General features: G+C 48.9%; 1 protein-coding gene across 2 annotated transcripts; it reads left to right on the top strand.

Moving 5' to 3' along the window:
• The first annotated feature begins 461 nt into the window (after positions 1 to 461).
• On the top strand, positions 462 to 14367 carry OTUB1 (OTU deubiquitinase, ubiquitin aldehyde binding 1). Of its 2 annotated transcripts, XM_083477849.1 has the most exons (8): positions 539 to 616; positions 2725 to 2755; positions 7751 to 7812; positions 9882 to 9980; positions 10394 to 10512; positions 11050 to 11134; positions 12668 to 12862; positions 13922 to 14367. In XM_083477849.1, the coding sequence occupies exons 3-8, from the start codon at positions 7783 to 7785 to the stop codon at positions 14117 to 14119; spliced, it is 726 nt and encodes a 241-aa protein (XP_083333975.1). In that variant the 5' UTR covers positions 539 to 616; positions 2725 to 2755; positions 7751 to 7782; the 3' UTR covers positions 14120 to 14367. The 2 variants fall into 2 exon arrangements, with proteins under 2 accessions (XP_083333974.1, XP_083333975.1); XM_083477848.1 differs by lacking the exon at positions 2725 to 2755 and having other exon boundaries at positions 462 to 616.
• The last annotated feature ends 2289 nt before the right edge of the window (positions 14368 to 16656 follow it).

The following is a 16656-nucleotide window of genomic DNA, read 5'->3' as shown; positions in this document are numbered from 1 at the left end:
GCCCTCGTGGTCCCTTTCAACTCTACAGTTCTATTATTCCAGGCGGTTTTGACTGGAAAGTAGCCATGCCCATTACTGTATTCCCAAATGAGTCTACGAGCAGGGCAAACATTGACTACAACCCGTTATTTCCTACTCCACCTTTTAAACTAATCGATAGACACAGCTGTGCATATTGATTTGTCGTTTTTAAAAACGAAAGCAAGAAACAGCGATGCTTTGTGAAGTCATTTTGCGACCCATCCATGCGGGGAGAAGGAGGAGGAGTCGCGACCAGGGGTGACGTCATAGCCGGGCGCACGTGCTGCGGATTGTTGTGATGACGTCACAGCAGCAGCGTGATTTTTTTTTTTAAAAAATAAAAAGATTTCCTAGCTGGGGAAGAAGACGATAAGGTGGGTGGATTTGAGAGAAGGCGGAGCTTCCCAATTAGCGTGTGTCCATGGATGTGAGGAGCGGGTAGTGGTTGCTAGGAAAGAGAGGGCGCGCGAGAGAGAAGTGCTTCCGGTGTCCCCCGAAAGCAACCCGGAAGCGCTTCTCTGCGGGGTTGCAAGCGCGAAGATGGCGGCGGAGGAGCCTCAGCAGCAGCCGGAGCCCCTCGGCGGGGACACGGACGGTAATGGCGGGCGGGGCGGGGGAGCCTCCCTCGGGGTCGCCGCCGGCGGGACGGGGAGTGCGCAGGCGCGGCTTCCTTTCCCTCCGTGGCAGCGTCGCTTCCCGCCTCTGAGGGAGAAGCTCTTTCATTCCAGCAGCAGCAGCGCCTCCTTCCTTCCCTCCTTCCCTGCCTGGCCCAGAGCAGAAACGTGCTTCGCCGGCCCCCCCGCCCTCTCCTCCCGTGGAGGCCTCGCGGTCTCTTGGGCAACGGCGCCCGCGCGCTGCCGCCGCCGAGGGGACCCCGTCCTTCCGCCTCCGGTCGCCATGGCAACGGCGCCCCCTCCGTCCTCTCCGGCCCCGCCTCTTCTCTCTCTCTCCCCCTCCCCCCACCTCTGAGCAGGACGGGGGAGGCACATCGTCCATGGCCAGGCTTCTCGCTCCCACATGGGCTTCCATAGAAACGCTCCACTGGCCCCCGGGGAAAAAAACACCTGGAGGGAAAGGGAGCATTTTTGCACTTAAGGGCTTTATTATTATCCTCTCCCCACGCAGAATTCCTCAATCCTTAAATGTACAGAATTGTAAAGTCGGAAGGGGCCACGAGGGTCATCCAGTACAACCCCTGGCAATTAAAGAATATTTTGCCCAAAGTGGGGCTCGAACCCACGACCCTGAGATTAAGGGTCTCATGCTCTACCGAATGAGCTGCTCAAGCCCATCTCCGCTCTTGCCTAAAAACAATTATTACTATATATTTTTTTTAAAAAATGTCCAGTAGCACCTTAGAGACCAACTAAGTTTGTTCTTGGTATAAGCTCTAAGGTGCTACTGGACAGTTTCTTTATATATTTCAACTGCCTCAGACCAACACAGCTACCTACCTGAATCTAGAACAATTATTCCTGTTAGTATGCCATCAACGTACCTGTTGGAATGAATCAAAATTGATAAAAGGGTTGGACTTCTGTGCACACTTCCCTAATGGTCACAACCACCCACACCCACCCACCCTGCTGAAGGTAGCGGAGGTTAATTTTGAGGAAGCAAGGGTAAGTTTGTGCTGCAAGGAAGTGGTAGCGCGTCTGCTGCATTGCATGCAGAAATCCCAGGTCCAACTCCCAGTCTCTCCAGGTGGGGCCGGGAGAGATTCCTGCCTGAAACCTGCCTGTCATTGTAGACAATACTGAGCTAGATAGACCAAAGGGTCGACTCAGTATAAGGGACCTTTGTATGTTCCAAGGATTGCTTGTGGCTTCAATTAAGGCTGAGAAACCCATGACTCTTAAGGTGTTGTTGCACTCACAACTCCTCAGGCCCAGCCAGCATGGCAGATGTCGGGAATGAGGCGAGTTGTTGTCCAAGGACTTATGGAGGGCCACAGCCCTCCTTCCCCTTAGCGTACACATTGAGACCGCAATCCTAAAGACACTGACTGGGGACTGCTTTCTTAGTAAACATGTGCAAGCATTGAGTTCTAAAAATAATTGAAGAAGCAGGGACTTCCTTTGATGTTTGCTAGAGTGACCGATTATAGAGGAGCAGCCATGTCAATTTTAGCAACACCAGCATAGTACATCAATGATTAACTGGATTTATTGTGGCATATGCCACAGCAGAAGGCCAATTTATTAAACACATGAAATTCTATCCTCAGTTGGCAGATACACGATGAATGAATGTGCAAAAATGGTAAACTGGGATCAAAAGGCAACAAGAAGCACGAGGCATTGCCTGTAATATTCTGTTCAAAGCTAAAGATGTGTATGTGAGGACCATTCATAACCGTAGGAGCTGTGTGATAATTAACGTTTCTTGCTTTGCCTATTTAGGACAGTTAGTGAGAGAATCCTGATTTTGGCTGAGTCCAAAAAGAATAGGATCAAACTTACTGATAAGATCCTAGTGACGCCTTAAAGATGAATATATTTATTGTTGGAGAAGTGTTCATAAACTTGAGCCCACTTGATGCACCCAGTGAAGTGCCTCAAAAATTTATGCCACAGTAAACCTGCTCATCTTTAAGTTGCCACACAGGACACTTCCTTTCCCTCATTCTAACATTTACACACTTTAAAAAATATTGTTACCCCTTAAAATTGAAGAAGCATAACAACTTGCGTATTTCATCAGATGCTGATTGAGAAGTCCAGCTGTTGACGTAGTAAATAATCATATCTGAAAGTTCCTGTTCTTTTAATAAAATCATTCTAAACAGTAAAGCTGCAACTGGACCTTAATAATAATAATGGAGACCAACACCAAAAGCCTTATGTTACCTACCGTATTTTTCGCTCTATAGGACACACTTTTTCCCCTTCAAAAATGAAGGGGAAATGTGTGTGCGTCCTGTGGAGCGAAGACGCCATAGCCCCGCGACCCTCTCCCGGCTGGAGAGGTGACGCGCGGCTATGGCAGGAGCCTCTATAGCCGCGCGTCACCTCCCCAGCCGGGAGAGCGCGCGCGGGGCTAAAGCAGCCCCCCGCGACCCTCTCCCGGCTGGAGAGGTGACGTGTGGCTATGGCAGGAGCCTCTATAGCCGCGCGTCACCTCCCCAGCCGGGAGAGCGCGCGCGGGGCTAAAGAAGCCATAGCCCCGCGACCCTCTCCCGGCTGGAGAGGTGACGCGCGGCTATGGCAGGAGCCTCTCCGCTGCGCCTTTCCGCTGCTCCCTGACCTGCTCTTTGGGGCTGGTGGTGGGCTTCCCCCCGCCAGCCCCAAAGAGCAGGTCGAAAGGAACCTGAAGCCTGGAGAGCGAGAAGGGTCAGTGCACACCGACCCCTCTGGCTCTCCAGGCTTCCGAGGTAGCCGCCTGAACGCACCTTAAACGGCACCTTGTTTTAGAGCGGGAAAACAAGAGGGGGAAAGTTCTCCCCCTCTCTGTCCAGTGCCTCCTGCCGCTTCACTGAAGGGGCGCTGGGCAGAGAGGGGGAGAATTTTTTTTTCTTGTTCTCCCCCCTCTAAAACAAAGTGCGTCCTATTGTCCGGTGCGTCCTATGGTGTGAAAAATACGGTATGTGTGCATGGTGCAATACATTTTCTTTTGGTAAACAAAATACAGGTCTACATTCCCAATATGTTTACAATCTGTCAGTGGGGAAGGAGAGAGGAATGTAGTCTGGAATGAAATAGGAGCAATGCACTTATATGTTCTTAAGCGGTATCAAAATTGGGAACAAATATTATGGCATTAAACCAAAGGTTTAATAGAAATTCTGAGTTTTGAGAGGAGATATGACGGGAGATCTAATATACAGTGGTGCCTCGCAAGACGAAAAGAATCCGTTCTGTGATTCTCTTCGTCTAGCGGTTTTTTCGTCTTGCGAAGCAAGCCCATTGAAGGATTAGCGCTTTTAGCGGCTTTTAGCGGCTTATCTGCTGATCGGAACAGCTGCTAAGCGGCTTAGAAAAAGGGGGGGGGAGGAAAAAAACCCAGCAGGAACTCGCAAGTCATTGTCGTAGGAAATTCGTTTTGCGAAGCACCTCCAAAACGGAAAACTCTTTCGTCTAGCGAGTTTTCCGTCTTGCGAGGCATTCGTCTTGCGGGGCACCACTGTATGTTCAGGAAGGGAGTAATCAGCATGTGAGGTAGCAAAGAAAAATGGGCAGAGATGTGTTTTAACAGATAGTAGAATTCACTTTTGGTCCCATAGTATTGCAGTTTCTCTCTTCCCATCTCTACTGATCTTTCAACAGCAGCCTAACACAGGCAGAAATGTAGGGGTAGAATTTCACACATACACCCAGCCACACATGTTAGCTCCTTTGAGGAAAAGAACTGCCTTCTTTAGCACCAGCCAGGGCAGGGGTGCCCAAACTTTTTTCAAAGAGGGCCAGATTTGATGGAGTGAACATGTGTGAGGGCTGACCAAAGTTGTTGAGCTTTTTTTAGGATTGAAGTTGTTGAGCCGGATTAGGCCCCCAAAATGAACTTTGGACATGCGTGAGCTAGGGTAAAACAAAAGGTAACAAACATTCCACTGAATAGCCTCTCCATAAGATGTACCTCCCCACTTTCCTGCCTCACTTGCGCTTGCTGCCTTCCTCCTCCATGCACACACACCGTGGAAATACCCACCCCAAACATTCATTCCTTTGATCTCCCACTTCACACACTGCTTCATGGATCTTTCATGTCCAAACTTTAGGGATTAAACCCACAACTGCCCCTCTTCTGAAATAAGACAGGGGTGAGGGGACTTGTGACTTTCCAGATGGTGTTAGATTTCTTCTCCCCCTGTCAACATGGTTGATGATCAGGGTTGAAGGGAGCTGGAGTTCTGACAACATCTGGCGGCTTAGCCACTCCTGCTTTAAACTCTCCTCCTCCCTTTCTCCCAAAATGATCCTGGGGAAGACCGCTCCAGTTAAGAGCCCCAAACAAAGCTGATTCCCTTCTGTCTGTATACATACTTTGTTCCTCTTCTAATCATCCTTCCTCTTCGCAAACTTCTCCTTTGCTATTTTAAAGAAACAATTACTCCTCTTGACACCTTTCCCTGTTGAGAAACTGCCTCATTGGCAACACTTTGAGATTTCTGTATAATTTCACTTGGTGTGTACAATCCCTCGGCGCCAAACACACTCTTAACATGCACATCTATTGTCTCTTAGGTAGTGCTGCCCAGTTTGCATACGTTGAATTCCTGTGCAGTATGAAAAAATAATATTTATGCATTGTCATGTTGGGGAACCGGTCAGGGATGCAGAGGGATAGGCTCTCTGCCTAATGAACAATCTGTGCCAAGTCTGCTTCCCTTTGGAATCCAGGCCTCCTCTGCCATGGTGAGAGAATCCACATTCTCAAAATAACCCAACCACGGACCCTTGTCTGTGTTTGAGAGCATCTATTGCTCTGGTGGGGAACCTGATGTGAACATAGGAAGCTGCCATTGGTTTAACCAGCTCCATATTGTTTACACTGACTGGCAGTGGTTCTACTGGGTGTTGTTCTGGAGATGTTTCCAGCCCTACCTGGAGATGCTAAGGATTGAGTCCCAGACCTTCTGTGCTCAATCACTGAGCTACGGTTTCCCAAATGTCGGGTTGAAACTTCCCTCGTTCTTGGCCGCTGGAGAGCTGGAGTCCAACAACAAGAGCAGGGCCACAGGTTCTCCAGAAGGTGTCTGCATTCAGACTGCACCCCACCAGGTGCCTGGGAACCCCATTTAGGTTGATGTGATAATCCCTCCCAGAATGAGACACTCTCGCCCTGGAATGAACTTTGCTTTATTATTGCTCATCTGCTTTGACAGTTTCTTCTGACAGTTTTGCCTTTCTGACAGCATGTCCCCCTTTAAAATGGAATCTTGATTGAGTGCATCTTAATATATGTTGTGTAAGAAGTGCCTGAAGTCGCAGTTGGTTCAGGGCCAGGTTGCCAACATGTTAAGTAGCCCTGGATGTGGGCTTTTAAGTGGACTCACACAAAGAAAATTAAGCATCTTGAGCTTTCTCCACTGCTTTACTCCATCCCAAGAAAAGCTCAGTCTCTGCATGACCGGGATTGTGTCAAAGGCACCTGAGAAGGGCCAATAAAGTTGGCAACTCTAGGCAGGGGAGGGGTAGACATGCCCGTGGTGTGGGCTGTTGTGTTCTTTTACCCTTCATCTTGTACCTTGCTGATTGTAAATCAGAGCATGAATTTTGCTTGCTATAGCTGCCTGCCTGTGTTGGCAACCAGAAGAGCCCCTGATTCCCAAATTTATTCCTGTTGTGGCTCACAAGCTCCTACTTAATAATGGGATACTATTTCCAGACCCTGAAAATAGCTGCTCTCTTCCTTGCTGCTCTCTTGAATCACACTCGCCCCTTCGGAGTTGTGTGTCAACCGTTTGACCCAGATTGCACGGTAATATACATTGTGTGTCCCCCCCCTAAAACAAATCCTGCACGTAGCTCCTGCCCTTTGAGGATTCGTTAACTCATCTTTTGCCAAGAAAATCTGGCCTGAGTGTTGGCTGATCCAGTTTTGGAAGGAAGTCTGGAGTAAATTGTGTCCAATTCCACTACCTTTCTGTGGCCTGGGAGGGAAGAGGTTTGGGGGGGGGGTAGGCAGGGAGGTGAAGCCTGCAAAACCAACTGCATGAGAAAGAGTTGCAGTTGTGAGTCCCAGCCTCACTGCGGTAGCATCCTAGCAGACTGGGAGCTGGGACACCTCTCTGGATGATGTACGATATGGAACGGTCCCAGATCAGGTTTCCTGATTTTTCTGCAGCGTTGGCAGCTGCTGTGAGCAATTGATGCTGTTGGAGGAAGCAGCTGAGAACCTGCACTGCCTGTCTTACAAAGCAGATAAAAACTTCCGCACAGCAGGCTGCGGTGTTACTATTTTCCAATTTTTAATTTTTTTTTTGTAGTGGTGTGCAGCTGCTTGGGTTTCTGCAGCAGCTGGGCCTTTCTCTTGCTCTCTCTCTTTCTGCCTTTTCAAATGGATACCCCGCTGGAGCCTGGCTGTAAAAGGGAGGCAGCGTCAGCGTCTGTTGTTGCAAAAACATGGTACCCAATGCAGCTTGTCATGCTAATAAGGCGGGGATGGGCCACTTGCTCAGCCCTGGGGGCTCTGTGTCGGAAGCGTGGTTGCGGGCACAAGAGCTGCGGTGAAGGTGCGATGGCATTGCATGTCCTTGAACATAAACCGGCATAGCTTCGTTTGCGAGGGTGTCTTCTTTTTTCCGTTTTGTATTTGATGAGGCTAAGCTTTAGATTTGGCGGTTTAAAGCTGTGTGCTTCCTGCAGTTTTGATACACTGCCCTGCAGAGGTTTTAAAGTGTGATGAGATGTTGCGATCAGGACCATAAAGCACCCTGTATTGTACAAGAAGAGATGTGCTGAATGATAAGAATTAATTAATTGACCCTTGTCTGCTCTAGAGATGTCAAAATCAATTGCAGCTGAAAATGGTAACAGGTTTAGCTCTCTCTCTAATTGCTGTCTTGCTTCTGATCCTTTGACTTTGTTGTCTTTATTGTATTTTCAAGCCCCGAGGACTAGGAACTTAGGCGTTGTTTTTGTCTTGAGCCATACTGTGAAAAAGCAAGTTTTATCTTTTTGTGTGTGTGTGCCAGAAGATCATTGTTAATGCTGTCAAGACTACACTGGTGCAAAGGGACCTTTCTCAACTTCATTATTATCTTTTCTCTCTTTTTTCCCTACCGCAGGAGTGAATTGCTTGGCCTATGATGAAGCCATAATGGCACAGCAGGATCGAATTCAGCAGGAGGTGAGCCCTTGTGAACATAGGAGGTTGGCCTGTGTGCTCCTGCCTGCTTTGTGTTCGGCTGCAGGAGCAGCAAGCAACCACAAAAAATTGTACCCGTTCATTCAGATTCACAGCCCATCCCGTCTTACAGATTCCAACTGTGTACAGATATGCTGGACTTAACATTGTACTCCTTCCGTTGTCACATCCTAGACTCTCTCCGGAAAGCTCGGTAGCAGCCTGATGTGACTAACCCCGTGATTCCCAAGTAATCGCAACATGCGTGAAACTAAGGGCTGGTTCACAAATGCACCTACATTCCTCCTTGATTTCTCTGTGCTTGATAACTGGAGCTGGCTCTGCGGTGCTGGCTCCCTTAAAGCTCTGCGTTAAGCAGAGTGAAACTCTGGGATTCACTCCCCATAAGAAGAAGCAATGGCCACCAATTTGGATTACTTTAAAAGAGGACTAGACAGATTCATGGAGGATAAGGCTATAATGGCTGCTAACCCTGATGGCTTGATCCTGCAGCCAGGCTCTTATGATCCATTGCATTATTTTCTGTGGTGTTGCGCCTTGGATGGCCGCTTCACACATTCTAGTCAGGGCAAGCTGGTTGATTTTCATTGAATTGTAAAGTTGGAATTCATCTAGTCCAACCCCCTGCAATGCTGGACCATGCAGCTGTCCTTTATGGGGGATCGAACCTGCAACCTGGGCATCATCAGCACCATGCTATGCAGGCCCAATTTTCAAATAGCTAAGGCAGGTTTGGGGACCCTTTGGCCCTCTAGATACTGCTGAGCTATAACTCCCACCACCCCTGTTCCTAAGCTACGCTTGTGGGCCTGATGACAGTTGTAGCTCAGGTCCAAAAATTCCCCACACCTGTCCTAAGGGGAAGTTCTTGTTTTTAAATTGGTGGGGGTGGGGGAAGCCAGTGGTGAGCAGGGCTGGAGGCAAAGAGGTGGGCGATGCCAAAGGCAGAGGTGAACGGAGCAATGGATGTGACTCTTGAGTAGAAGGACCTTCTAGTCATGGAGAAGGCAATGGTCTCTCTTTTCTTGTGAACATCAAAGCAAGGATGCTTCATTGGAGGAGGGCTTGGGTGAGGGAGGTGTGGCCCCTTCACAGTCCTGAGGGCCAGATAGGGAGGTCCTGGGCCCAAGGCTCCACACCCCTGCTTTAAATGGAAGTTTCCAGCTTCCTGATTAATGTATTTTGCAAAGAGGCTGTAGAAATAAGGGTTGACGATGCAAGTGAGCTGTGCTGAAGCAAGCTATCGGCTAGCTTTGCAGAGCCTCTTTTATTGGCAAAAATCAAGTTGGAAAGCAGTAGTGAAACCACTCTGAACTTTAACATATTTCCAGCAAAGCACATTTCCAGCATTAGCAATACACGTGTCAACAGGTGCTCCCCCAAAAGCTCCCCTGATACTTGATAACGTCTGCTTTACTCGTCATGCTCCAGCCAAGCGATATGTCTAAGCAAGCAGTTTGCGAAAGGACAAAAGGTCAAGGGGAAAACCCTATCTTCCAGCCAAGAAGGCAAAAGGTCAGAGAAAGCAAGAGTAACGCTCCCAGACATGCTGTGGCATATCTTTTGTGCGAGGTTTGCCTTCGCAATACGGAGTGTTACCCCTACATCGGCATGGACAGAATTGGGTTGCTGCAACAACAGAACTGTGTCTACTTGCAATAAAAGCAAGCCTTTATACCCCCGGGACCGTAATTCAGAACATCTGGTTATGAAGCCCCACGTAGCCCCTGCAGCTCAAGAGGGAAATTTTGCTTACTGTTGGAACTTCTAAACAATCCTCCATTTCTATGCTGAATGCTGAGAGCGGGGCTCCCCTCTTCTGGGCTTGGTTTCTACTTGGAGTACAGAGGAGAGCCAGTTCACTCCATCCTCCTCTGCCAGCCCACTCACTCGCCTGCATACCACTCCTGATCGCCCGTGGCAACCAAGCTGGTGCTTTAAATAAAAGGCTGGTCCTTTTTAAGCTGCCCACCTCCCCCATATGAAAATATGTGTTTCTGTGCTCTCCTTCCTGTTCTGCACCTCTCACGTACCAACCTGCTTCTCTGCAGATAGCCGTCCAGAATCCTCTTGTCTCAGAAAGGATGGAGTTGTCTGTCCTGTACAAGGAATACGCTGATGATGACCACGTCTACCAGCAGAAGATCAAGGTAACAAGGACCACAACCATTCCAGCGCATGGGCTGTGGAGGGCAGCTGAAATGGAGGAATGGGGTGGAGCCCTTCCTCCATGAGGAAAGGGGAACAGCCGTCGCTCAGGGACAGAGCACTGCTTTGCATGCAGGCAATTCCAGGTTCAATCCCCAGTGACCTTTCCAGGTAGGGCTGGGGGAGATTCCCTGCCTGAAGCCCTGGGGAGCTGCTGCCAGTCAGTGTAGACAATGCTGAGCTAGATGTACCAGTGGTGTGACTTGGTACAAGGCAGCTTCCTATGTCATCGGGGTTCAAGAGGGGAAAGTACCCTGAGGTCTGCTTTTAGAAGACAGGGCATTTATTCTGTTTCTGTCTCTAGGCCACCAAGCCAGTCGGATGCTAACCCACCTCCTCCATTCTCCCTGCACAGGATCTGTTGCAGAAGTATGCATTCATCCGGAAGACGAGGCCAGACGGCAACTGTTTCTATCGGGCATTTGGCTTCTCCCATCTTGAGGCACTCTTGGAGGATGGCAAGGAGCTCCAACGGTAGGACATGCGGGGGGGGGGGGGAGTGTGAGGTGTGTCTCTGGGATGCTCCTACTTATTTATTGCCTTCCACACATCTCAGTAAAAACAGCTAAACCTTAAAAGCAACGCAGGAAATAAGACCAGATAAATAGAAAAACATTACCAAGTAGACACCCACAACAGAGAGACATTCATCCAGCTGTTGGAACAAAGATGTCTTCCGTTGTTTCCAGAGAGTGCGTCTCAACAGGGATGCCGTTCCGCAGAACAGGGGCAGCCACACAGAAAGTCCTGCTCTGAATTACTGCAGAGGTGGCTTCTGATCTCTCTGGAACTGGAAGGAGAAGCTTCTCTGCAGACCGACCAAAGTGACCTACTGGTTACATCTTGGATAAGGGAGTCTCTTGGGATGCAGGGGGTGGTCAGCTGTCAATGAAAGTATACTTGGCAGTTCTCAGCCCATTACTGAACTTTGGGTCGTCAGCATTTGCAGTGCAAAGATTCTTGCTTTACTAGAATTACTTATTCTGTACTTGTTTCTTTTACTGTGCACAGCTTCAAAGAGGTGGCTGCCAAAAGCAAGGAAGTGTTGGTTTCGCAGGGCTTCACGGAATTCACCATTGAGGACTTCCACAACACGGTAAGCCAGGGTGGGAAACCTCAGGCCAAATGCAGCCTTCCGGTCCTCTCTGCCTGGCCCTTGGGACTTTGCTCAGGCCACACTTCACACCCTTCTTGGAAGTTTTTGCCCTCTATAATTTTTTTTGCCTGTCTGGAATATGTCCTTGAACTCGAATAATGGCCCTTAGTCTCCTGGGTAGAGAGGGGCTTGTGTGTAAAACCAGCCTACTGTACAAAAGCAATGCAGGTGACTCAGTTTACACAGGGGTTATGTTACGGGGAGTGCATAAAGCCAAAATCAAGTATAGTAAAAACACACTGGATGCAATGGCAGGTGCAATTGCCAAAGTTCCTTCCCCCCCCCCAACACCCACCCCCTTTTTGCTCCATTTTTTTGATTGATTGATAGATTGCTGAGCGCATAACTTGCCAGTTACCTTTATTCACATTCGTTGCTCTGTCCACTTTTGCCTCTGGCCCCACCCTCCACAGGCAGGCGTTCCATGGAAGATTGTTTAGAAAGGATTGCAGCTCTCGGGCTGGAAAATATCCCTGACGCCTGTGCTAAGGCCATGAAGGGGAGGGGTGGAGACAGGAAACTTGAGCGATAGTTTGAGATTGGAAGAATTTGGGAATAAAGGGACTTCACTGTCTGTGTTTCAGTAGTCACAAACCTCAACCTTTCTTTGTTGGCATGGTGCTCCACTCCATTGTGCACTTCAGTTGCCCCCTTCTGCATCTTTCCAAGTGCAAGTAGTATTGGTGCTTAAAACACCCGCGGGCCTCCCAAGTGCCTGTCCAGCCTCCCGGATTCTCTTTGTCTTTGGCAGCAGGTGGCTCCCAGGTGTCTGCTGTTTTATGCCCCTACAGTGGGGCATTCTGGGAAAATCAAAAGGATGGTTGGCTCACAAGTGGTTGCCGTAAATCACGGCTCCAGTGTCACCACAGGGGCCCCTCCCCTGTTGGGGCAGCAAGCAGTACTTTGCTGGGGAGACCCTGGTGCCAGCCATACCTCTTAAGATACCAGGGGTGGGGAGACAGTCAGGCCCTCCAGATGTTGTTGAAGGGAAGATGGGCATCTGGACACCTGGAGAAACATAGGAAGCCCTTGGTTCTTCTAGCTCTGTGTTGTCTACACTGACTGACAGCAACTCTCCAGGTATTCAGACCAGGAGCCTTTCCCGGTCCTTCCTGGTGCTGCTAGAGCTTGAACCTGGGGCCTTCTGTACATCTTGTGAAGATGTGTCTTTCTGCCCAGGCTTTCCCAGACCTTTAAGATTTTATGGGTTTGAGGCCTCTGAACTTGTTTTGCTTGCTATTGGGTGTTTTTTTATTGCTCTCTTATTGGTTTTAGGTTTGTGTTTTGTTTTAATGATATGTTGTTTGTTTTAGATGGCGCACTGCTCAGAGAGTTTTGAAATATTAATAAATGAGTCTGATGTTGTGCTACCAAGTTAAAGCCCTTCTCCACTGTTTCTTCATCAGCCAGCTGTGGGCGCTTTTCTTTGATCTTTCCTCTCTCTCCTTCTCTCTCTCTCTTTAATCCCTGTAGTTTATGGATCTGATAGAACAAGTGGAGAAGCAAATCACAGTTTCAGACCTGCTGGCCTCTTTCAACGACCAGAGCACCTCGGATTACCTTGTTGTGTACCTGCGGCTGCTCACTTCTGGGTACCTGCAACGCGAGAACAAGTTCTTCGAGCACTTCATTGAGGGAGGACGCAGCATAAAAGAGTTTTGCCAGCAGGTCAGGAGCGTGGAGGCAGGGGAAGGACATCTCTGACCAGGATGAGACAAGATTTTACACACACACACACACACACACACACACACACACTTTCCATTCACTCCTCTGGCCCTTCCTTTCCTCTTGAAGTGACCATTCTGCTTTGGCCATACAGACCTTTCCTGGCAGGATCTGCGAGGCTGCATAGCTGTAGTTTCCCTATGAAGCTTTTAAACATTTCTGCTTTCTTTTTCTGGGAATCATAGTTCTAGCACACATTGAAAAGGGGAGGAACATCTAGGTAGAGTCTGCTTAAAACTGGCCGTTGAGTGGGCTCAGTAGTGACAGACCGCACAAGTCTTGTAAGCAGGCTCTTTCCCTCATTCTGTTGTTCTCACCAGTCATTCAGTTTATTACGTTCCTTTCGCACTGAGGAGTCCCAGGACAAAACTGCTGCCCCAAGAATAGGGTGGGCCCTAATATAATACGTATCTCAGGGGGAAGAGCATTAGCGCCTTTGCTCCCTGAAGGCCTGCCAACTCCCTCAGGTTAAATAATCAGAGAATGTTCTACAGTACCACAAGTGTGACAAGAATGAGCCCCCCCCCAAGCAAAGATAGCTTATTTTAAGCAAAGGGTGGCGGCGGCTAACCCATGGACTTCTGGGTATTCAAACACAGGAGCAGTTGGGGTGTTTAGTGTCGTGTGTATCCAGCCTTTGCTGAGGTGAGGATTCTGGTATCTGCACGTGTTCAGTGTGGTTCTCTATCTGGCCGGTGGCCTACAAGATGCAGCGTGGACAGTCCACCTGGGTGAGATCACAGCATCGAGTACAGAGCTTAGCATCTAGTGTCTTGCTTGGCAACTTTGAGATCTCCAGGTTGCTTTCCTTCAGTATTAAAGTTAGGTTTCTAGGACTCATGATCACAGAATAGCTTGGGTGCATGGAATCTGAGGGGCTGGTCTGCGCAGGGCAGCTCAGGTGGGGATTTCGGAGCCTTGCAAGGCGCCTTAATCTTTCTCAAGTGAGTACTGTCAAGGGGCGTAAACAGCTCTGTGTGCCTTTCCTCTCTTTTCCAGGAGGTGGAGCCCATGTGCAAGGAAAGCGACCACATCCACATCATTGCGCTGGCCCAGGCCCTCAACGTCTCCATTCAGGTGGAATACATGGACCGGGGTGAGGGCGGCACCACCAACCCCCACATCTTCCCTGAGGGCTCGGAGCCCAAAGTGTATCTACTGTACAGACCGGGACACTACGACATCCTGTATAAATAGAGGAGAGGCGGGGGGAGGCAGTCTGGCCGGTGCACCAAGCCCCCCCTCTTCTTCCTCTCTGCCTCGCATTGTCTTTCTCGCCCGTGTTTCCCTGCCCATCCGCCGGGCAGCATCGTCTGTGGTTGTAAATGGTGATCGCTCTTGCTGCCATCTCGCTCACTTGGTTTGTTATTATTATATTTTTCCTCTTTTTTGTTGTTACACTCACACTCTTCTGTGTTTTATTAAAGGGGATGCCGGTGAAACAATCTACCTTGCCTGTAGCTTCTCTCTAGGGCTTTTATGGGGTGGAACCAGTGCTTTTTTTCTAAAAAAATGTTTAGGGGTACTCTCATTTTGACTCAAGAAAATCACCATTTTATAGTTCAAATCGGGGAAAATAAATACAGTAAATGGACAAAAGTACAAAGATTCACAAAATGTTTAGGGGTATGCGTACCTCTGCGTTGCCCAGAAAAAAGCACTGGGTGGAACCTTTCTCTTCCTCCTCTTTTCTGCCCTCATGGAGTGAGCAATGATTGATTTGCTTTGGTACAAACCCCCACCCCTAAAAAGCGAGTGAGCAAGTGATGGTTTTTCTAAAGGATCATCGTGAGGGTTCAGTGTGTGCCAGTGCAGATTCTGGTTGCCAGCATGTTGAATCACTTAAGTGGAGAGATTCTATTCCTCAAGGCTGCAAATTTTTTTTTAAAAAAGAAATAAGTAGACAGCATCTGGTAAAGTCCTGAGGAGGGGTGGGTAGAGATTCCAGATGTTCAGGGACCAGTAGTTTAGTTTATTCACAGTGACCTGTCTTCCACCTGTCTTACTGTAACCTTGCATATTTTCCTGCCCCACAGCCTGTCACCAGACACCTTGCCACTTTTTTTCTTGGAATGTAGAATGAATCTGCAGGGTTTTTGTTTTTTTAAGAACCTTAGTAGTTTTTCTATCGGCAGAGAATTTGGCTTCCCTCGGAATGCAATCATCCACTGTGTTATTTTTTAAAAGTGGAGAGTGAGGTTCGTTGGTAGAGCTGAGCCAAGAGAAGGTTTTTCCTGGGAGACGTGGAATTGGAACCTGGCTAGGCACGTGACCCAGAATGGTGGCTGTGCCACTGTTGCTATGGGGCTTGGGGGGAGGCACCTCAGCAGCCTGACTCGGTGTTTGGTTGGCAACTGTCTCTTCAAACAGGAAGCCTCTAATTGCAGGACTGGGAAAGGGGGTCCCAGTCTTTGTCGCCAGTGTTGTGTTGCTTCCCTGGAAGAGTCTCCTTGCTTTGTGAAGAGTGTGATAGGTGCACATATTTGTATGAGCCATTGTGCTCGTGTGTATCCTACACATTCAGAAAATCCCTTACTTGTGGTAAAGGACTTCCTGAATTGTACCAATTTAAATCTATGGGGGGTATGTGGTGATGTATTGGGTTGGATGCATTTCCCCCCTCACATGAGGAAGTGTAGCCTTCTTAAAAAAAGAGCGCTTCTAGCTTCCGACCAGACAGCATGGAGCATGGCACTGCTTTTGTCCAGACCCTCCATGTTCTCTGCTTTGCCAACTTGCAGCAGGTGTCTTTAATCCTGCTGGCAGACGCTCCCTGTAGTTCTCTCTCTCTCGCGCGCTCTCTCTCTCCCTGTAGTGTTCTCTCTCTCTCTCTCTATCACACACACACACACACACACACTCACTCACTCTTAGGCTGATCCATAATCTACCCATGTCTCTTCCAACTGTTGTCTCTATGGAGCTCCATGTGTGTGAGAGAGGAATTGCTGTTTGGATTCTCCTGAATAGATAATGGAGGAATTAATTAATCCAACCCTGCTCAGAGGCAGTTTGTGGGGGGTGGAGGTGCGGTGTACACATGTGATTTGCCTTTTCCCTGCTGTGGAGATGCTGCCCAGACAGACACACTCGCAGTTACTCTTGCATCATTCCCCTGGTGCCCTCGTTTGACTGGTTGCCAGCAGGATCTGGAGGTGGGTCTGGGTCCTAGAAAGCTCCCAACTCTCTCTGTGTGTCTTGTTCTGCTGTGCAGTTCAAAGGCTGGAGTTCATCTTGAAATTGGGCAGTGGCAGGGTGTGTGTGTGTGTGTGAGAGAGAGAGAGAGAGAGAGAGAGAGAGCGCGCGCACGAGAGAGCGCAGAATAGGGTGTCCTCCATCTGCTTCCTGGGAGCAGAAGGCCAAAGGCATTATAAGCAGTTTTCTGTTAAGTTCGGCTCTGGGGACTCCACCTCCCATCAGCCCCAGCCAACATGGTTCCTGGCCAAGGATGATGGGAGTAAGGGGCCTCATAGGCTTCCTCATCCTTGTTCTTAAAGAAATGTTTGGGTTTTGCTTTTGTTTTTTTAAAAAGGAGATACAGAGCAGGGCTTTTTAAAAAGTGACAACTTAGTCATGCCATGACTATCACCCACCTCCCCAAGCCCATGGTCTCCTACTCCCACAAAGCTCTTTTCTGCCTCCTGTTGCTGCTATGACGAGAGCCTTGTGAGGAGCGAGTGCCAGCTCCTTCCAGACAAGCAACATGCCGCTCCAGCTTGCCTCCTTCCCTGGAG

The sequence above is a fragment of the Podarcis liolepis genome (genome assembly GCF_965112155.1).
Source record: "Podarcis liolepis genome assembly, chromosome: 15".
Taxonomy (NCBI): domain Eukaryota; kingdom Metazoa; phylum Chordata; class Lepidosauria; order Squamata; family Lacertidae; genus Podarcis; species Podarcis liolepis.
Note: the sequence above shows the minus strand (reverse complement) of the source record. Positions and strands in the feature narration are given on the sequence as shown.

Excerpts from the sequence above, each read along its gene's own strand:
- OTUB1 (XM_083477848.1), top strand. The coding sequence starts at position 562 with ATGGCGGCGGAGGAGCCTCAGCAGCAGCCGGAGCCCCTCGGCGGGGAC. Across the intron at positions 617-7,750 it reads CCTCGGCGGGGACACGGACG|GAGTGAATTGCTTGGCCTAT; the intron begins GTAATGGCGGGC and ends TCCCTACCGCAG. Across the intron at positions 10,513-11,049 it reads GATGGCAAGGAGCTCCAACG|CTTCAAAGAGGTGGCTGCCA; the intron begins GTAGGACATGCG and ends TACTGTGCACAG.